General features: G+C 39.4%; 1 protein-coding gene across 1 annotated transcript; it reads right to left on the bottom strand.

Annotated features, from left to right (window-relative positions):
- Positions 1-20,083: 20,083 nt before the first annotated feature.
- On the bottom strand, positions 20,084-24,374 carry LOC147885167 (pentatricopeptide repeat-containing protein At5g27110-like). The gene is made up of 3 exons (XM_087397284.1): positions 24,261-24,374; positions 24,097-24,162; positions 20,084-23,727 (listed from the first exon to the last, which is right to left on the bottom strand). Exons 1-3 carry the CDS (start codon positions 24,372-24,374, stop codon positions 21,250-21,252), a joined length of 2,658 nt encoding a protein of 885 aa, XP_087253410.1. The 3' UTR covers positions 20,084-21,249.
- Between the last annotated feature and the right edge of the window lie 217 nt (positions 24,375-24,591).

Genomic DNA, 24,591 nt, shown 5'->3' with positions numbered 1-24,591 from the left:
AATGTGAGCACAACTGTTAAATTTTTTAAACACTAACCAGAGACATATTTACACTATCATTTAGAACACATGCATTTAGGGTCTAGTTTATCTTAGAGCCAACAGTCAAACTCCTATACTATTATAGATATATAGAGCTAACAGTCAAACTCCTATACTATTATTGATACATAGAGCTAACATTCAAACTCCTATACATAGATGTGTATAAAGGAATATCTAAACATATTTATTTATCTTTATACACATGTCTTTATTTATCTTTAAACACATCTATTTTCACATATTTATGCATATGTATGCATATCCTTTTCTATGTACAAATAAAAAAACACATGTAAATAGTTTTACGTATGCATGTATAAACTTATCTATGTATGAAATTATATCTGCATATACATACATAACCTCTCAAACTCTCAACCCCATATAGCACTCATTTGCTAATGGAAGAGACCGCATCTTCCATGCATATGTTTACATTTACAATAGACTTCCATATATACATCTTGACATTTTCATACATGACATATGGACACAAATAAATATACAATAAATGTATAACACACATACATGTCTATATGTACTGATATATAAACATTTCTATGAATACTTAAGCATGTCTATTTATATACATGTATTGTGTAATACATGTACATGTGGCGATCTTTTGGGGGGATTTCTCCCAATATTCCACAAACTCTCACCCCCTTCCATAGAGGACTTTCCTCAATCAAGGAGTTCCTCCTTTAACTTGAGGCATGATTCAAGAATGTAGATTAAAAGCAAAAGCATACAATGTGTTGGAAAAATCATCCTTGTGGTCAAAATAACTTGTAGAATTGAAAGCTACATAGATGACATTTATGTCGACCTTATATCTACTTCACTCTTCCTCTTTGAGATCTTATATCCAAAGAGCATTCATATTTAATAAAAATCTAAAAATATATAGGTTGAATGCAACTATGAAAGCACACATTAGTAGTGTGCATTTTAGTGCTATTTCTACCAAAATGGACAGCGTGTCAACACATTGTCCATTTCGGTGAAAAGGGCATATAAAATGCTACCCCAATACAAGGCCATTATTGAGCAAGAGTTGACACAAGATGGCTTGACACAGTAACTATGGGATCTAGAAGCTATTTTTTTTTCAAGTCACCATCAGTTCAAGTGTGGGAGCATTCTTGATCCCAACAACCAATCTTATTGTAGGAAGACTATTGCAAGTGTGGGAGCATGTCAATGCCCTAAACTATGAAGCTCTTTCTACCAAAAAAGACAGTGCATTGACGCACTATCCATTTTGAAGCAAAAGGCATCTAAATGCCACCCCACTTAAAGCCTATTATGAACCCTAAAAGAGGCCAATTTTGATGCTTGGGATACCGAAATGGATAGCACGTTGATGTGCTACCCATTTTGGTGTCACAAGAATCAAAATTTGCTTCTTCTTTACTAAAATATGAAGGTGGTACATGAAAGATACAATGGAGGATTGTAGATGCCCTTTTCCATTGAAATGGATAGCGCATCAACACGCTATCCATTTCAATGGAAAGGGTATCCAAAATCCTCCTACAAATGCATAATGCCATGGCTCTTCCAAATGTTTAAGGACTCAGTAGAGAGGTCTTGGAAGATTGAAAAATTGGAGGATGAGGATGTGAGGAGAAGAAGGATTCACAATTTCGAAATCAATTTGAGGTGCATAGACAAAAATCGATGAATGTTTTTTAAGTTTTTAGTATACCCCCAATGCTTTTTACTATACCTCCTTTGACATGATTTTGATCTACTTTCCATGAGAAAGGGTAGCGTTGACGCACTACCCTTTCTCATGGAAAATAGATCAAAAAAGGATGTGTGTAGCTATTGAGACTAGAGATATTTCAACAAAAGCATGGGCGAGGGAGTGTACCTTGGCGGGAGAACGCAGCAAAGTCCAGCAGGGCAGAGGGGTGAGAGTGAGGCAAGCAAGCGATGAAGGAGGAGAGGAAGTAGGGGGAGGCAATGAAAGAGGAGGGGGAGAGCAAAGGTGGCGATGAAAGAGGTTGGAGAAGGAGGAGAGGTGGCGATGAAAGAGGAGAGGCGAGGGAAGCACAAGCAAGGAAGGGGGAAGTGGAAGCAAGGGAGGAGGGGGAAGCGAAAGCAAGGAAGGAGGAGGAGGAGGAGGAGGAGGCAAGGAAGGAGGAGGAGAAGAAGAAGAAGAAGAAGACGAGGAGGATGTAGGAGAATGTAGAAGACGAGGACAACGAGGAGGAGGAGAAGAAGAAGAAGACGAGGAGGACGTAGGAGAACATAGAAGACGAAGACGAAGCTGTAACATTACAAAAGTGGCAGAGCTACCAGAGAAGTGTTAAGAGCATTCGTTAAGAGCTACCAGAGAAGTGTTGGAGAAGTAACAAGTACCGGAGAAACAACCAAGTAACAAGAGCTACCGCGAGATGTCGGAGAACATTGCCGCGAGAAACAACAAGATTTGCCGCGACGAAGAGAACGCTTTCACATTTGGAGGAAATTTCAATTGGTGCACCACTTCGAACCACTGAGAGGTTTCCAATGGAAGCAATAAGGCCACCAATGGAAGCAACAATCGAATGACCACCTCATCCAACCAATCCAAGAAAACCAGTTTCACGTTGTAGGCAAGCGAGGAGATGGGGCAATCTGAGGAATCTGTAGTTGAAGGAGTGGGAGTGAGTTCGGGGGGATCCATGGTTGAAGGAGTGACTTCGGGGGGATCTGCGATTGTTGGTCAAAGGCTACTGTGTGGGCATGGCGTCGCTACTATGTGAGCATGGTGTCGCTACTGTGTGGGCATGGAAAGAAGCTGCAACACTGGAGATGTTATGGCTCTTATTACAGCAGGAGGCCGTAAGAAGATGTGAAAGTTGGAAGGAGCTTGATGACCGAAAGTTGAAAGTCTAGAGGCTCGTGGGTGATAGCAGAGGCAGGAGCAATTCTGCAACACTGAAAGCTCCAACACCGACCACCACTGCAATCCTCGAAAGGCTTGCTTGGAGCAGGTCTGGTGACTGTAATCTCCTCAATAGAAGGGTTTGGTAGGAACGAAGATGTTGGGCATGTGCTTTGCTACTTCAGCATTCTTTCTCGCAAATTGAGCATTTGTAAAGCAATTGCTCTCCATCTAGCTTTCTCTTCTCTGCGGCTAAAGCCTCGAGCCTCAGATCGAATAAAGCCTCACTTACACTAGGAACTCCCGCTACCTGAGAGACAATAATATTAGAGTGAACAATACATTTGAGAGATAATAACAATACCTTTAGAATCATGCAAAATGGAATTATTTTTGCTTAAAGCAACAGACAGACCCCTATAATTGAACAAATTTCTTTCAATCACATAGCAAAGATGAACGCACTTGCAAATAATGCAAGGAGTGATTTCGTGCAAGAGCTTAGGAGAGAAAAGAGGGCGACCTTCCACCGAAGATTGTACTGGTGCCCCAACACATCTCATGTCCAAACAGTCCGCCAACACGAACAAAGTAGCCAGGAGCACTGCCAACACGAACAAATGATGCATGCAATCTGTAAATGAAGGAGGATCGCCACCATGCAAAAACAAAAGTCTCCATAACGTGGTCCAAAGATTCTGCAAAGGCAGGTGCAACGCAACGCAAAGGAAGCAAACGAAGCAGCCAAGAGCACCGCCAAGATTCAAATGGAGGAGCAAGAACCAAATGCGAGAGGGTAGGAGACCAACAAGGTCATTTCCTTCAAAAATTGAATTAAACGTCAGTGCTTGAATTGCGAAAAGAGACTCTGTTCCTTTCAATTTCAGCTTATGTTCGTGACTTCGCTAATTTGTTCTGATATCTGAGTGGGGGTTCATGACTTCGCTACTTTGTTCTTGTTGATCTAACTAAGCTTTTGGAAGAACTAGACAAGCTAGTTGTCGATCACAGGTTTCTTGTAGTTCACTCAGAGTAGAGAGGCTATTGCTGTTGTTTTTGGGAACGGGCATCTAATCTAACGGGCATTGTTTTTGGGAACGGGCATTCCTGTTGTTACCTCGGATTCTTTCAGGAGATATATGACAATCATATCTCTTACAACAAATTCACCTACATCATGGAAAATGAGTACAAGGGAAAGAAGAACTAGCTGGATGGGACATTAGTTGAAAAAGAAGACTGGTCTCCTAGCATTTTAATGAATGTGAGAGCCCAGTATGAGAGTGCTCTCAACGGAAGCAAGAATGGAAGAAGAAGAGAGAGAGAGATAGAGAGCCACACAAGTTTGGTGGGTGCAGAACCACCCTAATCTTCTTTTTCATTCATTTATATATGTGTTTGAGTATTGTACATAACCGGGGTAAAGGCACAGTGACCTTTAACCCCCACAACCTCCCACTTAAAGGACAATGTGCTTTTAAGGGAGAACAACCAGTGAGCATACTATCCAATGCCCATCAATACATGACAATACTCAAACCGTTGACTAGGTAGACTATTCGTCAGCATATCTGCAGGGTTATCATCTGTATGAACCTTGACAAGCTCTATGCGCTTGTCCTCAAGTACCTCCCTAATGAAATGGTACCTGACCTCAATGTGTTTGGTCTTTGCATGAAAGACCGGATTCCGTGCTAGCTGAATAGCACTCATGGAATCACTATGCAATGTCGGTACACCTGTATGAATCCCCAAATCTCCCACTAGCCGATCAAGCCATATAGCCTCCTTGCAACCCTCTGTGGCTGCAACATACTCAGCCTCTGTGGTAGACAAAGCAACGCACTTCTGTGCACGAGACATCCACGACACTGCACCACCTGCAAAGGTGAACACATAACCAGAAGTGGATCTCCTACTATCCACATGCCCTGCATAGTCTGAATCTAAGGTACCCAAGGACACGCATGTCTCCTTTACCAAAGCAGATGCACATCTCCTTGGTACCCTTCATGTACCTCATGATGCACTTAACTGCCTCCCAATGCCTCTTTCCTGGATTAGCCATATACCGGCTAACAACTCCCACTGCAAATGCAATGTCTGGTCTATCATAGCATACATAAGACTCCCAACTGCTGATGCATAAGGAACCTTGGCCATCATGGCCCTCTCCTCATCTGATTTGGGACTATCTGTATGACTCAGTTTCACATATGGAGGCAATGGAGTACTCACTGCCTTCCCCCCCTCCATATTGAAACGCTGCAATACTTTTGTAACATACTCTTTTTGTGAAAGCCAAAGGAGTTTCCTACTCCGATCACACGTGATGCGCATACCAAGAATATGACCTGCAAGTCCCAAATCCTTCATATCAAAGGCCTCATGCAACTTGGCCTTTAATGCATCTAGCTCATAAGTATTCTTGCTAGCCAATAGCATATCATCCACATATAGTGCCAGGATTATTAGGCTATTATCCCTAGCCCTTTTAGTGTAGAGGCAGTGATCAATTTCACTTCTTCTAAAACCCTGGGACCGAATGAAAGCATCAAACTTCTGATACCATTCTCTAGGTGCTTGCTTAAGACCATAGAGACTCTTCTTCAGCTTGCAAACTAAATGCTCTTTGCCCTTTTCTTCAAAGCGTTCCGGCTGCACCATGTAAATTTCCTCATGCAAATCCCCATGCAAGAAAGCTGTCTTGACATCCATTTGCATAAGCTCCATATCCTCTGCTGCCACTAGTCCAAGCATGCATCTAAGTGTGGTCATCTTCACAACTGGATAGAATATCTCATCAAAGTCCACACCCTTCTCTTGCTTGAACCCTTTAGCAACCAAACGGGCCTTGTACCTAGGCACATCATCACCTGTGACCTTCATTTTGTAGACCCATTTACATGGCAATGCTTTCTTTCCATGTGGCAAAGAAACCAAGTCCCAAGTCTTATTCTTCATAAGTGAACTCATCTCTGATTGCATAGCATACTCCCACTTACGTTGATCCTCACGCATCATAGCCTCTCTGTAGCAAGAAGGCTCCCCGCAATCAGTAAGCATCACATAGTCTACCCTTGGAACAAACCTATCAGGCGGTCTAGACACTCTAGATGATCTTCTCAAGGGCATTTCAGCTTGCTGTCCCACTTGCATATCAACCACATTTGGCTCATCATTTCCACCAATAGATGATCCATCATCTACCCTTGATTGTATACCTGTGGGAGTACTTGGTGGTACCATTTCTTGCACATTTGGTGCATGGACAGCTTGCTGTGTATCAACATATGCAGGTGGATTCACATCCTGGAAAGTGATTCTCCTCATTTCACATCCCTCATGGGTGCCTTATGCATCTTCTTCTCATTGAAGACCACATCATGGCTGTGTATGATCTTCTTTGCTTCTGGATCCCAGAGACGATAGCCCATCTCTCCACTTTCACCATAACCTATAAAGATGCATTTCCTAGACTTAGGATCTAGCTTCTTTCGAAGCTCTTTTGGCACATGTGCATATGCCTCACACCCAAATATATGCAAATGAGAGTAAGAGGGCTTCTTGCCACTCCATGCCTCTTCAGGAATATCACCATCCAAACTCTTACTAGGTGATCTATTGATCACATGCACTGCAGTCTTCATTGCCTCAGCCCAAAAACCACCAGAAAGACTTGCATTGAAAAGCATGCATTGCAACCTTTCTTGAATGGTACGGTTCATCTTTTCTGCAACTGGATTTTGCTCTAGAGTACGAGGGGATGTGAGCTCCCTCTTAATCCCACGTGTATCACAAAAATGCTGAAAGTCATGAGAGAGATACTCTCCACCATTGTCAGTCCGTAGGCATTTAAGCATTCTACCTGACTGATTCTCAACCAAGGCCAGCCATTTCTGAAATACCTGGAACACATCACTCTTCCGAGCTATAGCATAAGCCCACACTTTCCTAGTTGCATCATCAATGAATGTCCATAGTATTCAGCCCCGTGTAGGCATGGGACCACATACATCTGAATGCACCAAATCAAGCATTTCAAACTCTTTCTTTCCCCTTCTTTTATGGGCTGATTTAGTCTGCTTCCCATAGAGACAATGCTCACAAAATTCAAAATCAGAGAAACTCAAATGCGGTACATAACCCAAACGGCATAAGAGTTTCATTCCATTCTGGCTCATGTGCCCCAACCTGCAATGCCACAAAGAAGTGCTTGGCTGCTCAGTTATTGCAACAACATGATCAAATACCCCTGATACATGTAAGGGATACAAAGTCCCACACTTGGCACCCCTGGCCAAAAGCATAGAGCCCTTCTGAATTTCCCAACTTTGAAAGCCAAAAGTGGTGTGAAAACCAGCATCATCTAGCTGACCCACTGAAATAAGACTCTTGGTCAACTTAGGCACATGTCTCACATCTTTTAAAATAAATGCAGACCCATTTGCAAAAGAAAATTTTATGTCACCTACTCCCACTATGTCACATGCATAGTCATTTCCAAGATGCACACAATCTGTCTTTCCACTATCATAAGTGGAGAACCATTCCCTATGGGGAGTAACAGGGAATGAAGCACCAGAATCCAAAATCCAATCCTGGGAATATGCATCATCTGAAGTGGTAAGCAACTCTGCAGATAAACTAGACATGAAGAGAATGTCATTGTCACTATCATGTGTGACTGCATTGATCTCCTCGATCTTCACTTTTCCTTTGTCCTCCCTTGGACTCTCTTCCTTTTGATTTGCACCCCAATTTGCATTTCTTATCCCTTTGCTCTCTTTTTAGCTTGTAGCAATCCTTTTTCATATGGCCCTTCTTGCCATAGTGGTAACACTCAATGTTCCGTGCCCTAGATTTGCTACGTGACTTCCCTCTTTCTTGGGACTTCCCCCTGAACTGTGATCTGCCCCTTTGCACATTTAAGGCTGCATCCTGCTTGTTGCCATCCATAGACTTCCGTCTAATCTCCTCGGCCAACAAGCTACCCACAACATCATCAAATTTCAGTACTCCACCAGGTGCAGAGTTGCTGACAGCTGTACAGAAGGTATCCCATGAGGATGGCAATGAAGATAAGAGAAATATTGCCTTAGTCTCCGCATCAAAATTCATTTTCTGAGCCGGAAGCTGGCTGAAAATAATATTGAATTCATTCAAGTGAGAAGCAATGGAGACCCCTTCCTTCATCTGCAGCTCAAACAACCTCTTCATGAGGTAAACTTTATTAGAGGCAGTCCTTCTCATAAGTGGCACACAGTTTCTTCCACAAATCTTCCGTAGTCTGCTCATTTACAACTGTGAAATAAACTGACTCTGCAAGATGAAGTCTAATAGTAGACTTTGCTAATGCATCCAACACATTCCAATCATCCTCAGACATATTTGCAGGCTTAGCTTCAATCCCTGCCAAGGGTTTAATCTGCTTCTTTTGAATAAGCACATCCCTTATTTGTTCTTTCCACAAAGAAAAGTTTGTCCCATCAAACTTTTTAATGCTGAAAAACTCCTTTTCAGACATGGAAGAGGATGCCATGATGCAAATGAAACAAAATCCCAAATGCTAGTGCCTGCAAGAGAGAATCACACCAAATACTAGGTGCACCCAAATGTGTATGCCACAATAGAGTAAATATCCCCAAAATTCAAAGCTCAAAGCATCAAAAGATGCATCTGACTCATGTGCATATACTATGCATCCATATGAGCAAATCTGGCCCAAAAGAAAATGCCAATAAGTGCCAAATGACTCAAGCATAAACACCGTCCACTTGCATATGCATCAATAATATCTCATCCAAGAGAGCATAGCACTATCAGTGCATCACCTGCAATGTGTCAAAGCTGTCCCTCAGCATAAAATAGCATCCATGTGCAAAGCGTCCATAAAAATAGCATCCCACAAGGCAATTTGGGCCTATCAGCGCATCCAATAAGGACTGCAATGCATCCAAATGGCCTATAAATCATCCACTGCAACCCAATGCACACCACGAATGAGCGCACCTCAAACTGCAACCAGAGTGATCTGCATAAGGTATGCTCAAGAAATCATAGTCCCACGGTAATGAGCGTTACTGAAAATGGTGGTGGATCTAGTAAAGGAGATAGAAATAGGCTTGTTGATTTGTCACACACTATGATCGAAGAGGTTGGGTTACACTCTCCAGAGATGGATAGACCGATGACAGAACCGATAAGTATGAGAAGAAAGAGGAGTTCTACATGTTCAACTGTGGTCCATGCACTTGATAGTCATCGCCCTGAATACATCACTGTCACTACAAAGAGAGTGGTTGGAAAAAGACGACAACTTGATTTTTTAAATCCTACAAACCAGGTAGTTTGTAGAGAGGCAAACATTCATGATGCCAATTGGGCAATTAGGAGAACTGAAGCACACAGTGTTGTCACATGCTTTGGTTACTTGACAGAAAGTTGGAGAAGTGTGGGGCAATGGTCAATGCACTTGGTAGAAGTGCAAGCAATGGTGTGCCAGTGCCTTACTTTAAGGGAAGAAGGCAACATTCCAATGGATTGATAGAACAATTTGTTTGGTTTTGCAATAGTACTGTGACCCATCCATGGAAGGTGGATAATTCTATTTAGGGTGTTCCTGGAAACTCTCCAGGTGTGTGGAAGGTTGCATGTGGGACATCAATTACTGTGGATGAGAGGGAGACCCTGGTAAGGGCAGGATTTGTATTTGAGACTTATGAGGCTATTGGTGTCATCAACTTCCCATCTTGTATGCAAAAAATTCATACGCCAAGCCATGTGCGCCCATCTCATCATGATGGAAAGCTTGTGTCATGGAGAACTAAGTTGAATAAAGAATTCAAAGAAAGGATAAGCAAGGTAGTTGTAGAGAATGGGGAGGTTGTAAGAGAGAGCACTATTATTCCAAATGAGGTGCATCTTTTCCACAATCGTACATCATTTCCAAGGGGCTAACATGTCTTGATTCACTCAAAGGGAGACAAGTAAAACTCCTTATATGCCTTGCAAGCACATATACTTTGTGTTCGTTGCACATGTCTTGATTCACTCAAAGGGAGACAAGTAAAACTCCTTATATGCCTTGCAAGCACATATACTTTGTGTTCATTGTAGTGTTGGGATTGAGTGATGTAGTGCATCAGTTTTAAGCAGTGTTGACTAAGATTGAGTTGTTTCAAGCACTGGCTGGAAAAAGAAATCCATCTTCCATAGACTAGATGATGTGAAAGACATTCTATTGTTCTTTGCTGAACATGCAAATTATAGAGGTAGGGATCCTTCTATGTTTTTGTAATGGAAGTAAGGATATACCTCTGTAAGCATTAGAGGCAAGATATGTCAGGCTTTAATGTGAATAGTAGAAGATGCAATAGATGTAATGTGCTTTTTTGCTCTACATGCCTTCCATTTTTTGGATCAGATGTTTGGAAGATGTACCTCTGCAAACATGGAAGGCATGATATGTACATGTAGAGTATGAGCACGTTTTGGCTATTTGAATCATATATTCTACCTGCTCCTATGTTGTTGTCGGATTTCAGTGTGAAAGTAAGGAGAGAAAGGTACTTAATATGATGTGTAGGCTACTCCTTTTCTTTGGATGGGTGTATGGAGGAAGATACCAAGTATGGGGAGGAAGGATATGTGTAGCTTGATATTTGTCTTCATGATGTATGCATGGAATATGTAATCATATAAGCATGGCAGGCATGATATAAAATGTAAAACTTGTGTGCAATGTTAGTTCTTTTTCAAATCTTGTATTCAGTACCACTATGTGTTTGTTTGCCAAATTTATTGTAATGTAAATATATGAGAAGGAAGGAGATGTGCAATTCGAACAATGTGCCCTCTAAGTAGTCTTTGTTTTTGTGAATCATATATTTTATATACTATTGAATCTCTCTCCATAATGAGTCTAATGTGATAGCATGAGAAGGAAGGAGGGAAGCCATATCATTTTGGGGCATGACTCCTCTCTCCAATGAAATTTGATTAATCATATAGTGGATGAAGGGCTACTCGCTTGCCTGTTGTTTAATCACGCTCGCTTAATTGGGCTCGCTTGCTTTTCCTTGCTCGCTCTTTGGTAATCCTCCCACCAATACATCCTCGAAGGGAATTCTTTCAAATTTATAGTGTAGAGAACATCAAAAGGTAAACCATCATCCTTAGGCTCACATAAAGAAAAAAATGAAACACAAAAAACCCCATAGGCAGAAGAAGCCTCAATCAATACTCTAAAGCCTCATTTACAATAAAAATCTTTGCGTGGGAATCCGAAAAAAGCAAAGGTTACAATCCATTGGAGGATGAGGAGGAGGGGTGGTGTTACAATCCCTTGTTCAAATTTTCTCGTGTAAATCCAAGGGGAGAAATTTTTTTACATTTAAAAATTTAGTATAAAAGGCGGGAAGAGTTTTTTTGAAAGGACTAGGAATATATAAAGAGAGAGTGTTAGTCATTTCACAAGTATGAGCTAGTGGGAAGGCTTCCAACTTCTAGCGAGATTCCCAAAAAAAGGTCCAAAATCAAAATGAAGGTAATGTGAAACATATGGCGTACGTCACATCTCCTCTCTTTTTGAACATGTAGCTCATTTAGAGAAAGAATACAAAATTGAGCCAAATTATCAATTCACATATGGTGTACACCACATCTCCTCTTTTTGAACATGTAGCTCATTTAGAGAAAGAATACACAATTGAGCCAAATGATTAATTCACATATGGCATATGCCACATATCCTCTCTTTTTGAACATGTAGCTCATTTAGAGAAAGAATACAAAATTGAGCCAAATGATTAATACTCCACATCTCCTCTTTTTTTGAACATGTAGCTCATCTAGAGAAAGAATACAAAATTGAGCAAAATAACTAATTAAATCCCCAAAAAAATAATTCATTAGAGTAATCTAATGAGTCTATTTAGATTAATTTGCTTAATTGGTTAAATTTATTAAATTAACTAATTTAATTAAAATATAATTAAACTATGCTTATGTTAATTGATTAATCAATTAATTAGATTCATAGTTTTAAACAAATTAGATTCATAGATTAGTTAGATTAATTAGATGAATTATTTTGATTAGTTAATCAGTAATTAGATTAGTTAATCAGTTCAATTAGACAAATTATTTTGATTAATTGGTTTAATCTACTAAATTAAAGTATTTAATATTAATTATGTTAATCTAAGAAATTGATAATTAGATTCATTAACTAGATCAATTTATCTATATAGTTATATTAATTACTCTAATTAGATTAGTTAAATAGATTTATTAGATTAATTAATTAATTAATTAGTTAGTTTAATCTGAGTTATTGATTAAGTAGATTAGTTAAGTAGATAATCTAATTAATTATATTTATTACTCTAATTAGATTAATTAAGGATGCTTCCTTTGAAGGTGTGGCTGAAGCCACACCTTCATTTAAATAGTTATAATTCTAAGAAAAGAAACCAAAATCTTTACATTTAATTGAAAAGAATATAACATACGGCATACGCCATATGTTGTTTTAGAGAAGACTTCCTTAGAATGTGTGGCATCAAAATATTTCTAAATTTGAAAAAAAATTAATAGCAAAAAACAAGGGTTTTTAAGAATGTTTCTACTTTGATTTTCTAATAAATTTCTTTCCAAAATACATAAATTTGACTTTTGAAGGATATTTTCAATTTTATATCTCAAATTATTTTTATTTTTGCCCAAATTATTAGCAAAAATGTGTTTTTTTCAAAAAAGGTCCACATTTTGAACTTTAAAAAAAAAAAATTCAAAAAAATATAATTTCACATTTGGATTTATTTTTTTCAATTTGATAGCACAAAATGGGGACTTTCTAAAAGAATTCTTCACAATTTGATTTTTTTTCAATTTAATTAGATAGGATTTTTTTAAAAATACTTACACATTTTACTTTTTTTTCTAATTTATACCATTAAATTAAATGAATATATATTAACTAAGTATATTATTTTATAAAATATTTAGATTTTAGGGTTAGGATTTAGATTTAAATAAATTTATTATTTTTTTAAAATTAAATTATATTTATTATTTTCTTTACTAAATTAAATGATCTTTATTTCCAATGCAGGATTTCACTCTTGAAGAGGGTTTAGATGTAGTATTGTATAGAAAAAATGAAGTGGTTGCCTTTGGGCAAATACAAAGTCTTGATCCCATGAGCTTGTGTCACTTTCAATGGTGTGGTGAGAAAAGGTGTGTGATAATAATCACTAAGGTGATTCGTCCCGAAGTGGATTTGAAGTATCCGCAAGGAGATTTTGAAACACACAGTGATTTACTAGAAGTCAAATTATTGACATACAAGCACAATGAATGCTTCGGGATCGGGATGAGATCATCCCAAAGTCCATTCTTCATAATCATGATATTACATGTCAAACCTTTCTTAAGGGAGAAAAGGTTGATATTTTGTCTTGGTCAGGAGAAGTACTAGGAATATGCATGATCAAGATTATTAAGTTGACAAGTGAAGGAATTATTCAAAGTGCAATTGTTTATGGTAAATCATAGTTATTATAGGTGTACAATACTATCACTTGGGGAGTAGCATTCATGAAATCCCATGTGTTTAAAAAGGTATCTTTCAATGTGATGGATGACACAATTCTAATATACTACCAAAATAATAGAACACAACATTTAAAGGGCACCCAATCTGGAAGTAATGCGCTAACGAAAAGCAATGATGCTAGTCATGAAGTGATTACTAGAATAGAGAATATTGATGATGTTTGTGGAACTAGTCATGTAGGAACAGGGATCAATGATAAAGTTAGTGATACTAGTCATGAAGTGCTTACTAGAATAGAGGATATTGATGCTATTTGTGGGACAAGTGAAGCACTTACAGGAGTAGAGGATGATATCGATGCCATTTGTGGGATAAGCAATGCAATAACTAGGATCAATGATAATAATGATATTGGCCATCAAGTTCTCACTGGGCTAGAAGACATAAATGAGAATTACTTTCCAGGATGTGAATCCACCCGTATATGTTAATAATAGCAAGTTGTCCATGCACCAAATGTGCAAGAAATGGGGCCACCCGGTACTCCCACAGGTACACAATCAAGGACAAATGATGGATCATCTGTCGGTGGAAATGATGAGCCAAATGTGGTTGATATGTAGGTAGGACAGCAAGCTGAAATGCCCTTGGTAAGATCATCTAGTCCGCCTGAGAGATTTGTTCTAGGGGCAGACTATGTGATTCTGATTGATTGCAGGGGCCCTTCTTGCTAACAGAGAGGCTATGATGCACAAGGATTAGTACAAGTAGGAGTGTGCTATGAAATCAGAGATGAATTCACTCATGAAAACTAAGACTTGGGACTTGGTTTCTTTGCCACATGAAAGAAAGCATTGCTATGTAAATGGGTCACAGGTGATGATGTGCCTAAGTATAAGTCCTGTTTGGTTGGTAAAGGGTTCAAGAAAGAGAAGGGTGTGGACTTCGATGAGATATTCTCTCCAGTTGGGAAGATGACCACACTTAGATGTATATTTGGACTTGTGGCAGCAAAAGATATGGAGCTTATGTAGATGGATGTCAAGACATCTTTCTTGCATGGGGATTTGCATGAGGAAATTTACATGGTACAGCCATAAGGTTTTGAAGAAAAGGGCAAAGAGCATTTGGTTTGCAAGTTAAAAAAGAGTCTCTATGGCCTTAAGCAAGTGCCTAGAGAATGGTATCAAAATTTTGATGTTTTCATTCGGTCCCAGGGTTTCAGAAGAAGTCAGATTAATCACTACCTCTACACTAAAAGGGCTAAGGATAATAGCCTGATACTCATGGCACTTTATGTAGATGATATGCTATTGGCTAGCAAGAACAATTATGAGCTAGATGCATTGAAGGACAAGTTGCATGAGGCCTTCGAGATGAAGGATTTTGGACTTGCAGGTCATATTCTTGGTATGTGCATCACACATGACCCGAGTAGGAAACTCCTTTGCTTTCACATAAGGAGTATGTTACAAAAGTGTTGCAGCGCTTCAATATGGAAGGGGGAAAGGTAGTAAGTACTCCATTGCCTTCATATGTGAAACCGAGTTAGGTAGATAGTCCCAAATCAGAGGAGGAGAGGGACATGATGGCCAAGGTTCCTTATGCATAAGCAGTTGGGGAGTCTTATGTATACTATGATAGCTACTAGAGCAGACATTGTATTTACAGTGGGAGTTGTTAGCTGGTATATGGCTAATCCAGGAAAGAGGCATTAGGAGGTAGTTAAGTGCATCATGAGGTACATGAAGGGTACCAAGAACATGTGCATTTGCTTTGGTAGAGGAGAGATGCATGTACTTGGGTACACAGATTTAGACTATGCAGGGCATGTGGATAGCAGGAGATCCAGTTCTGGTTATGTATTCACCTTTGTAAGTGGCGCAGTGTCGTGGATGTCTCGTGCACAAAAGTATATTGCTTTGTCTAAGGCTATATGGCTTGATTGGCTAGTGGGAGATTTGGGGATTCATACAGATGTATTGACATTGCATAGTGATTCCATGAGTGCTATTCAGCTAGCACGAAATCTGCTCTTCAATGCAAAGAACAAACACATTGAGGTCACGTACAATTTCATTAAGGAGGTACTTGAGGACAAGCGCATAGAGCTTGTCAAGGTTCATACAAATGATAACCCTGCAGATATGCTGACAAAGAGTCTACCTAGTCAGCGGTTTGAGTATTGTCGTGTATTGATGGGCATTGGATAGTATGCTCACTGGATGTTCTCCCTTAAAGGCACATTGGCTTTTAAGTGAGAGGTTATGGGGGTTAAAGGCCATTGTTCCTTAACCCTAGTTATGTACAATACTCAAACACACATATATATAAATGAAATAGAAGATTAGGGTGTTCTACACCCACCAAAACTTATGTGGCTCTCTCTCTCTCTCACCTTCTTCCATTTTGCTTCCATTGTTGAGATCTCTCATAGAGTTCATGGAAATGTGTGCAAGTTAAAAGGACAAAGAAGCACCTTGAATGTAGCCGCAACTTTAAAGCAAATCCTTGAAGACAATGCATTGCCACAAGCTCATCTTCCACAAACAATGCGAGATGGAATATCATGTGCCAACATCATCTTCCTCTAGGAATGACAAAGAAGATTGTGCTAGATTCCATTAATAGAACATTACAAGCTAGAGAATAGAGCTACTTTTTATAAAATTTGGAGTGGGCGATTTTGCAATGTGAAGACTCCATCAAAGCAAAGGATGTCAAAATGCAAGACATGTGATGAATTGAAAAATGCCATTGAGCATAGTAAATGCAAGAAACATCGAGGGAAAAATATAAGATGGAGAGAAATCCATTTACGTCATGTGCAAGATGCTAGAATGGTGTATGCTTCTTGGAGAGAGGAAGCTATTTCAGATATCAGGAAGTTTATGTGCATCACGATTGATGGCATGGTGGATCAGAACACAACAACTTTGCCTGCATTCAGACACACCCCACCTCCATTGGAGGGTGAACGTGGACTTAAAAAACACTTGTGTGAAGTATTAGTACATGGATTTTGACTCTTTTGTGATTTATAGATTGATTGCTTACATGAACATGATAGTAACCAAGTAGCAACATGCATCATGAATGCAATACAGAAGGTCAAGGATGCACGTGGATGTTTACATCGCATCTTGCATATACAGGTAGAGAGAAAATAAGAATAGATACATTTTTGCTTTGTGCTCTATGCTAGTTGGTTTGAAAATATTTGAACAAGTGGAAGTCGGCTTTCTTCTTGTCGGCCATACACACGAAGACATAGATCAAATATTTGGTGCTATCTCTAGGGAGTTGAAGTCCAAGGATGTTTTGACAATGGATGATGTGAAACGTCGAATTGGAAAAAAAATCAGAGGTTCTCGAAAGGAAGAGTCAAAAGTGGCTATCGTGGAGAGGATGGTAGAGTGGAGAGCATTCATAGAGCTGGCTACATTTGAAACAAGGAGATGATGCACTATGTGAGCACACAAATCCACACTACTTTCGGTTTAGCATACATGACAACACTCCAGTAATGAAGTGGAAGTACTACTCATCAGTGGTGGTGGTGGACATATATCATTTATGGAGCGTGCCATACTTTACTAGAACGAATAATCCCCTTGGAGGAGACTACATTAGTTCTCACAAAAAACAAGCACTTGACATGGATGAAATGAAAGGCTTGCAAGCATTCATTTCTCATGTTAGAAGTATGATGCAAAAGTACCCAAAGCAGTCTGAGAAAAATATGGAGATAATCATGGCAAGTCAAATATCTTAAAAGAGCAAGAAAATGTACCAAGCATAGAATACTCATATTTATTTTGGCCGCAAAACAAATTGAGTCAAAAGAAGATTCTGTATTTGCTAGAGAGTCCACTATAGCTGAAGATATGAAAGAAGCTGAGCAATGCCTTTTGCCTCATAAATTTTGCAATAGGAAGGGTGATAAGCCGTTGCCAGAGGTTGTATTATTCGATGAAATCCAAGAGCGACTTTTTGTTGCCGTCAGTGTAGCAGATCCAAAATTAAAGTTGGACAACCAAGGGGGACCAATTTGGGTGACAAAGGTTGCTTGGATAGCATGGGATGAAATGGGAATTCTTAGCACATTCATAGTGTTATGGTATGAATCCAAACCATTAAAAAATCTCCCAACGAGGTACACAATAAAACAACTTCATAAGGGTTGTTTGGAAAAGAAATAGGAATGGGTTCCAAATAAAGAGGGGTTGATGAAATGGAGGTGAGTAGCATCATCCATTGTTGGAAATCAAGGACTCGAAATCTTAAAAGAAGCATGGGTATGATATGGAAAAAAGTATCACGATGCCTGATAGCAGTCTCACACATATCAAACATTGTTTGGGTAGACTTGATCTGACTAAAGATGCGGTAACAGAGTTTGATAATTCAGAAAGAGATTTCGAAGCATAAGAGCATATATGTCCCTATGTGGTGGTCCCCTCTCAGTGATCTTATACATCATTTTCCAAAATGGTGTATCTTTACACCACCTTTATGTTGATATCAACAACTCTTGAATTCTATCTATTAATAATTAAGTTTAAATTAAAAAATTAATTATTAATTAATTTAAAAACTAGTTATTAATAAAAGTAATAAAAATCAATAAGTTAATGATTAATCAAAAAATTATTTATTAATAGAAAAGGATTAGTGATAAAAATTAATTAATTAAAAAAAGAATAAAAATTAATAATTAAATAATTAACTACTATAAATAAAAAAATAATTAAAAATTAACTAGAAATAGAAGGCTCAAGCATTAAGTGGGCATGTAAGGATCAAGCCCTATGTGGCCACATATCAAGGGGTGTGTCACATGTCTCCCCTCGCATTTTTTCCCTTGCTCACTATACTTGCACCTTTGCTTTTAAATATAATAATTTGTAGACATAGATATATATAGTGTTGCAAAAACACCCTTTTTTGAGTCTACTAGGTCAATATGAAGTGGAGGTGATTGGTTTGGGAAAAAAGTATAAAACAAGAGGAAAAGTCCAAAAATTTTGAATACAATGTTCAAACCACATCTTGCAATAGGTGCGTGCCATTTATACTTCCATCATTGTAAAAATGAAATTCAATGATTGTGCTAGTATGCATAAGCTCGGCCACTTGTCGAAATTCAGCTATTGTAAGGCATAATTGAATCATTGAAAAGGCCATGGGTAGTGCTCCTTGCCTTAAGTGTTAAAAATCTTTTGTTCAAAAACTCATTGAGTGCAAATGCTCTTCTGAGCATAGTATGATAATGTAAAATAACAAGCATAGCTATTGCTATTGTTTGAAACATGAATGAGTCTTTCATGTTACTTCTGTACTTAAAGATTTCAATTTGTGCATGTGCATATTGTGGGTGTTGTTCTTTACATCGAAGTTTACATTCAAAGTGGCTATACTCAATGGAAAAAAATGGAGGAGAAAGAAAAGGACAAAAGAGAAAAAAAAGAAAAAATGAAAGGAGGAGAGAAATAAAATGGGAAAAAAATGACAGATTATGCATGCAATTATTAATTGTTTCTTATATATTTTAAATTAAATAGTGATTGGATTTTATTTATTTTTACTTATTTGATTTATTATCAAGTTAGAAAAAAGCAAGATATGATTGATATTTCCTTGTTTTTTCCCAATACGAGTGCAAAAAATTAGTGTAAGTAAATAAACTTTTATGTGGAAAGTATAGTGCCACAAATTAAACTTTTGATTTGGGAAGGCTAATTACACAAGGTAAACTTCTCATTTGGCAAGCATATTTGAACAAAGTCCAAATAGAAAAAATAGTCCAAAATTAATGAATACAATGTTTACATCTTTACTGAAGACCTAACATGTAGCTTTCATCTCCTTTTATATTGCCATGGTGTTTTTTTATGTACAAATATGTTGCACATAGTTAGCACTTCTATTTTGGCAACATTTTCTTTTTCAGTTCTACTTTTGGTAGTCAAGTTGTAACCCCACTCTCTACTAATATAGAGTGCAATTTAAGAGGGGTGTTGAGAATATATAGTGCACTCTAGGTGCATGGCACATTGGCATGTACTTATGTATAGGATAAATTGTATAGAGACCGTAATGATCTTCTAGGGCTATGTATATAATCACTTCAGCATCAAGATGTAGAAGCTCCACGTCTTCCTCTCCTTTGCTCTTGGTCTCTCTCTAACCATTTCTATGAACAAAAGGGGAAATCATAGACTTCCAAATGAATTCAAGGGATAAAACAATAAAAAGGGACTATATTCAACATGTCTTCTTGAACCACATTGTACACTCTATGGAGGAAATATACATATTTCCAAATGGCCTTATGGAAGGAGTTGATCATCATACGATGGATTCATTATGCCCATAGTTCATTGCATGGTTGCACAACAAATGCAAATTTATTCATAGGTACATAGTGCCTACATTGCCAATAAGCTTAGACTTAATTCAGAAAGGAAGCAAATTTCTTTCATTTCTTAATGATCATACATTGCCACACTCAACACACCCATCTATTCTACCTTCACACTTGCTCTTGAGACACGTTGTAACCCATGTGCTTGCTACTACTACTGAAAGGACTCACATTCATCTCACACGGATCCACAACCACTACAAAATAACTACTCTAAATCAAATGCTCTCTTTACAATTTACTATAGACTCCTTGAGTACTTTCCCTTTAACAGGCTTGACACATTTCCCCTACTAGAAGTCTCGCCCTAAATGTGTTCTATAGATGACGCCAGATTACAACAAGGAAATTACCGAGCGAAACTCTTGGTGGCTCCTTGGCTGGAGGCAAAAAAATGACACAAGCAAGGAGCTTTTTCCAGTATTCGTTTTGGCTGAAGACGGGATCGATTGGGCAGGATTTTTTCATTCAGTAGCTTGATGCTCAGTTAAGGATTGGTTCTTGGCAAGTTTCGGTCCACAAACAGTATGGAGATGGGATGTTGTGGCACTCCCCAACAATTATAGTTCTTGGAGCAAAGGAGCTCTCCCCATCAGTATGTAAAGCAAAACCCACAGTATAAGCTGAGGTCTGAGAAGCAAGGAAAGATGAAAATGGGCATGTTTTCCATCCAGGATTCCAAGAAGGAAACCGACATAGAAGCACACAATTTTTCAAATCTCATAGACTTAACACCTTGACTGATCATCAACGGCACCCTCTTGAGATTTGGCTACTGCTGATGGATCTCTTATGGTAGCTTCGAAGATTTTTAACGCGCTCTCTGCAAGTCTATATTTATATTTAAGGATTTCCTTCCGTTTCATATCAATTTTCTCTCCCATGGATGTTAATAGATTTTCTTTCTTCCTCTCTAGTATACAGGTCCAAGCACCGCCAAATCATAATGAGATATCCATTGATAAGCAGTTTTTGACTGCACAAATAACTCCTCCCTGACCTGCTTGTGCTTTCGAAATCACATTTAGATATAATTCCTTTATCAATTGGAACTGTAACTGCTTCTGCAGGACTGGCTCTAAATGTGCCTGCTTCTGCAAGAGTGGTCCAATTTCCACATGAACACACCCCGACTTGATGAGTGTGACATGCATATTTTTGTAACACTACAAAAATATCGGAATTCTAGTTTGAAGTAATTTCCACAAGACCACACCACGTGATAAATTAAAATGCATCTTGGAACATCACCTCCAACCTTTCAGGCATCAATCTGTCCTTGCTACAGGAATCAACTAATTGCACACTTAGTGCTACTGCGAAACCCAAAAGCCATGGCTACCTTTGCAGAAGCCCATAAATTGCAGCTTGCTCATCGCCTGCTGACATTAACTTCAACACTAAGTCCATTTGTGGCACATATCCTACCTCGGTAACTAAGCTTCTTACTCTCTTTAATTTTGCATGTATCTGATAACCTTGTAGGTGTGTCCCGTCTTCTACAGTAAACTCATGCACCTTATTGTTGACTTCAATCCAGGCCCTCCCAGGTTCCCTGTGTGCATCAGCAGCACTTTTCAGCCTTTGTACTTTGTGAACATCCTCCCACTTTTGTGCATCTGCGTAAATGTTTGACATTAGCACATACCCACCAGGAATTGTAGGATCCAAACGGACAACCTGATCAAAACATTGTCTTCCTAATTCCATGTTGCCATATGTTCTGCAGGCATTGAGCAAGGACATCCACCCAGTTGCATCAGATGAGAATGGCATTGTCTGGAGAAACTTTTTGGCCTCCTTCAATTGTCCTGTGCGGCTGAGAAGGTCAACCATACAATTAAAATGCTCCACACTTGGTGCGATTCCTTGTTCTTCCATTGATTGAAAGTAGCGATAGCCTTCTTCCACTTGGCCTGCATGGCTGCAGGCCATAAGAAGACTGACAAAAGATTTACCGTCTGGCTTAAAGCCTTGCCGTTGCATATCCTCCAGACAGTGTGCCACCAAACAGCAATAACCATGCTGAGCATAAGCTGCAACCATCGCGCTCCATGATACTAAAGTTGGGTTTGGCATATTGTCAAACACATTGCGGGCTTCCTCCAAGCTGCCACATTTGGCATACATGGTCAACATTGTGGTCATAATGACAATATCTGATCCAAAGTTGCCCCTTATGATCTGGTCATGTATCCGCTTGCCCTGTTCTATGGCTCCTATACTGCCACATGCTTTCAAGCTGCACACAAATGTGATTTCGTCTGGCTTTATGCCCTCCTGCTCCATTGCCTTCAAAACTTCAAGAGCGTAAAGACCATGCCCATGCTGGGCATATGCTGCAATCATTGCATTACAGGACACAGCATCCAAGTTTTGCAATTTTTCAAAGATCTTGCGTGCCTCCTCCACGCTTCCACATTTGGCATACATGTTGACAAGGGTGTTTCCAATTACTGAATCGGATTCCAGTCCGCATTTGATGACCTCTTCATGTATCAGTGTGCCCTGCCCTATGTTTCCAATGCTGCCAGAAGCTTTCAAAGCGCCCAAAAATGTCACTCTGTCTGGCTCTATGCCCTCCTGCTGCATTTTTGCAAACAGTTCTAGGGCAAAGAGACCATATCCATGCTCTGAATGTCCTGAAATCAATGCACCCCAGGACACAACGTCTCTGGCAGGTAACTCGTTGAACACTTTCCTTGCCATGTCCAGGTTCCCACATTTGGAATACATGTCAACGAGGGCATTGCCAATGGCCATATCTGATTCGAGTCCATGTTTCATGATTTCTTCATGTATGGATCTACCCTGCCCAACGAGATCTATACTGCCACAAGCCTTCACGATACACAAAAAAGTGACTTTGTTTGGCTTTATGCCCTCTGCTTGCATTTTCTCAAAAAGCTGAAGGGCATCAAGTCCCTGCCCATGTTGTGCATATCCTGCAATAATGCCATTCCAGGACACTACATTGCGGTTAGGCAATTCCTGAAATATTTTATGAGCAGATCCCAGACTTCCACACTTGGCATACATGTCAAGCAGACTGCTCCCCAAAATCATATCTGATTCAAGGCCACATCTAATAATGCAACAATGTATCCATTGGCCTAGTTCTATAGCCCCTATCATGCCACAAGCTTTCAGGACACATAGAAAGGTAACTCCATCTGGGCGTACATCTTCCTCTTGCATTTTCTCAAAAAGTTTAATGGCGGGAAGACCATGGCCATGCTGAGTACATCCTGCCATCATTGCATTCCACGACACCACATCTCGGTTCAGCAATTCATGAAACACTTTAAGTGCTTCCTCCACACATCCACATTTGGCATACATGTCAATGAGTGTGTTTCCAACGATTACATCTGATTCAAGTCCATATCTAATTACCATCCCATGTATCAATTTTCCCTGACTGGCCGCTCTTATGCTACTACTTGCTTTCAGAACACACGAAAATATGTACTTGCCAGGCCTTATACCTTCCTCTTGCATTTTATGATATAATTCAAGAGCCCTGTTACTTTGGCCAAGCATAACATGTGCATTGATGATTGCTTGCCATGAATAAGAACTTGCTTTTGAAACCTTGCAAAATAAGAGGTTTGCTTCCATCAAACTCCCACATGAAGCAAACAAACGGATCAGTAGGTCCCCTAAGATGGCCACTGAGTCAAGTCCATTGCGCACTATGAGGAAATGCAATCGCCTGCCTGTTACAAGATCTTTCCTTTTAGTACATCCTTGCAGAAGACAATGAAAGAGGTCCGTGGACACAGGCAAATGGCCTAACTGCAGAAGGTCAATCACCTGATCCGGCTTGTCCATCAGATCAAATTTTGACAGATCAATACGACCAAAACTTCCAACTTTATTAACCATTCTCCAAGTCGAAGCAATACTCAAAGTTAATGCAAACACAGGCCTGCAGGTGAGGAAGGCAATACAGAGCAGAGCTCTGTCCAAACACTTGCAAAGACCAAACGCTTGGCATCGAAATTTACAGACGAGTTTGGAAATAGAGAGATCCCTCCAATGTCATTAGAGTATCCTGGCTGCCTGGAGTTGGCTGACTTTAAAAAATCTTCAGTCCACAGGATCTCCCTTCTCTCACTGATAACAGAGTCAAAATTAGGTTGGGAATGAAGGAGAATCATGAGGATATTAAGTCGTACGTACCGGAGTGGGCCTGTTGTACCATCCCTCCCAAGGATCAAAGAAAACGATTTGCCAGGGCAAATCCTTTCATGGCAAATACTTTCTGCTTTTGGCTGCAGAAAGAAATCAGGATATTCGCCTTTCATCATACATGGGGTTTCTTGAATTCCCCTTCTCTGTTGTACCATCGTTACGTCCTGATCCACAAGAAAAACGCCCAAAAGTAGCGCTTTTCCTCTCGTCCCCCGCTTTGATGATGCGTGTATACGCATGCAAGAAGCACACATATGGCGGGGCATGGATAATGGAAAGGATGTGACGCCTTTAGAGACCTCGTGCCCATAAGTTTTCAATGGGTGGTGGGGGGGGGGGAGGTCCACAACTGTACTTGAAATTGATTGGTGGGATGAGTGGGTGTCCAAGTTTGGGTAGAATTGGCTACCCATGAAATTGCAACTGCCACTTTAGCTTTTGAAGTTTGTCCAATTTTAATGGGGTTGCGCAGGTGCGCCCTTC

This window comes from Dipteris shenzhenensis, chromosome 26, assembly GCF_047967505.1.
Source record: "Dipteris shenzhenensis isolate YYH24624 ecotype China chromosome 26, Dip_SZ_1.0, whole genome shotgun sequence".
Taxonomy (NCBI): Eukaryota; Viridiplantae; Streptophyta; class Polypodiopsida; order Gleicheniales; family Dipteridaceae; genus Dipteris; species Dipteris shenzhenensis.
Note: the sequence above shows the minus strand (reverse complement) of the source record. Positions and strands in the feature narration are given on the sequence as shown.

Coding starts and splice junctions, on each gene's coding strand:
- LOC147885167 (XM_087397284.1), bottom strand. CDS start 24,374: ATGCCCCGCCATATGTGTGCTTCTTGCATGCGTATACACGCATCATCA. Junction 24,163..24,260: donor TGGATCAGGACGTAACGATG/GTACAACAGAGA, acceptor TATTTGCCATGA/AAGGATTTGCCCTGGCAAAT. Junction 23,728..24,096: donor GGTACAACAGGCCCACTCCG/GTACGTACGACT, acceptor AAGCCGGATCAG/GTGATTGACCTTCTGCAGTT.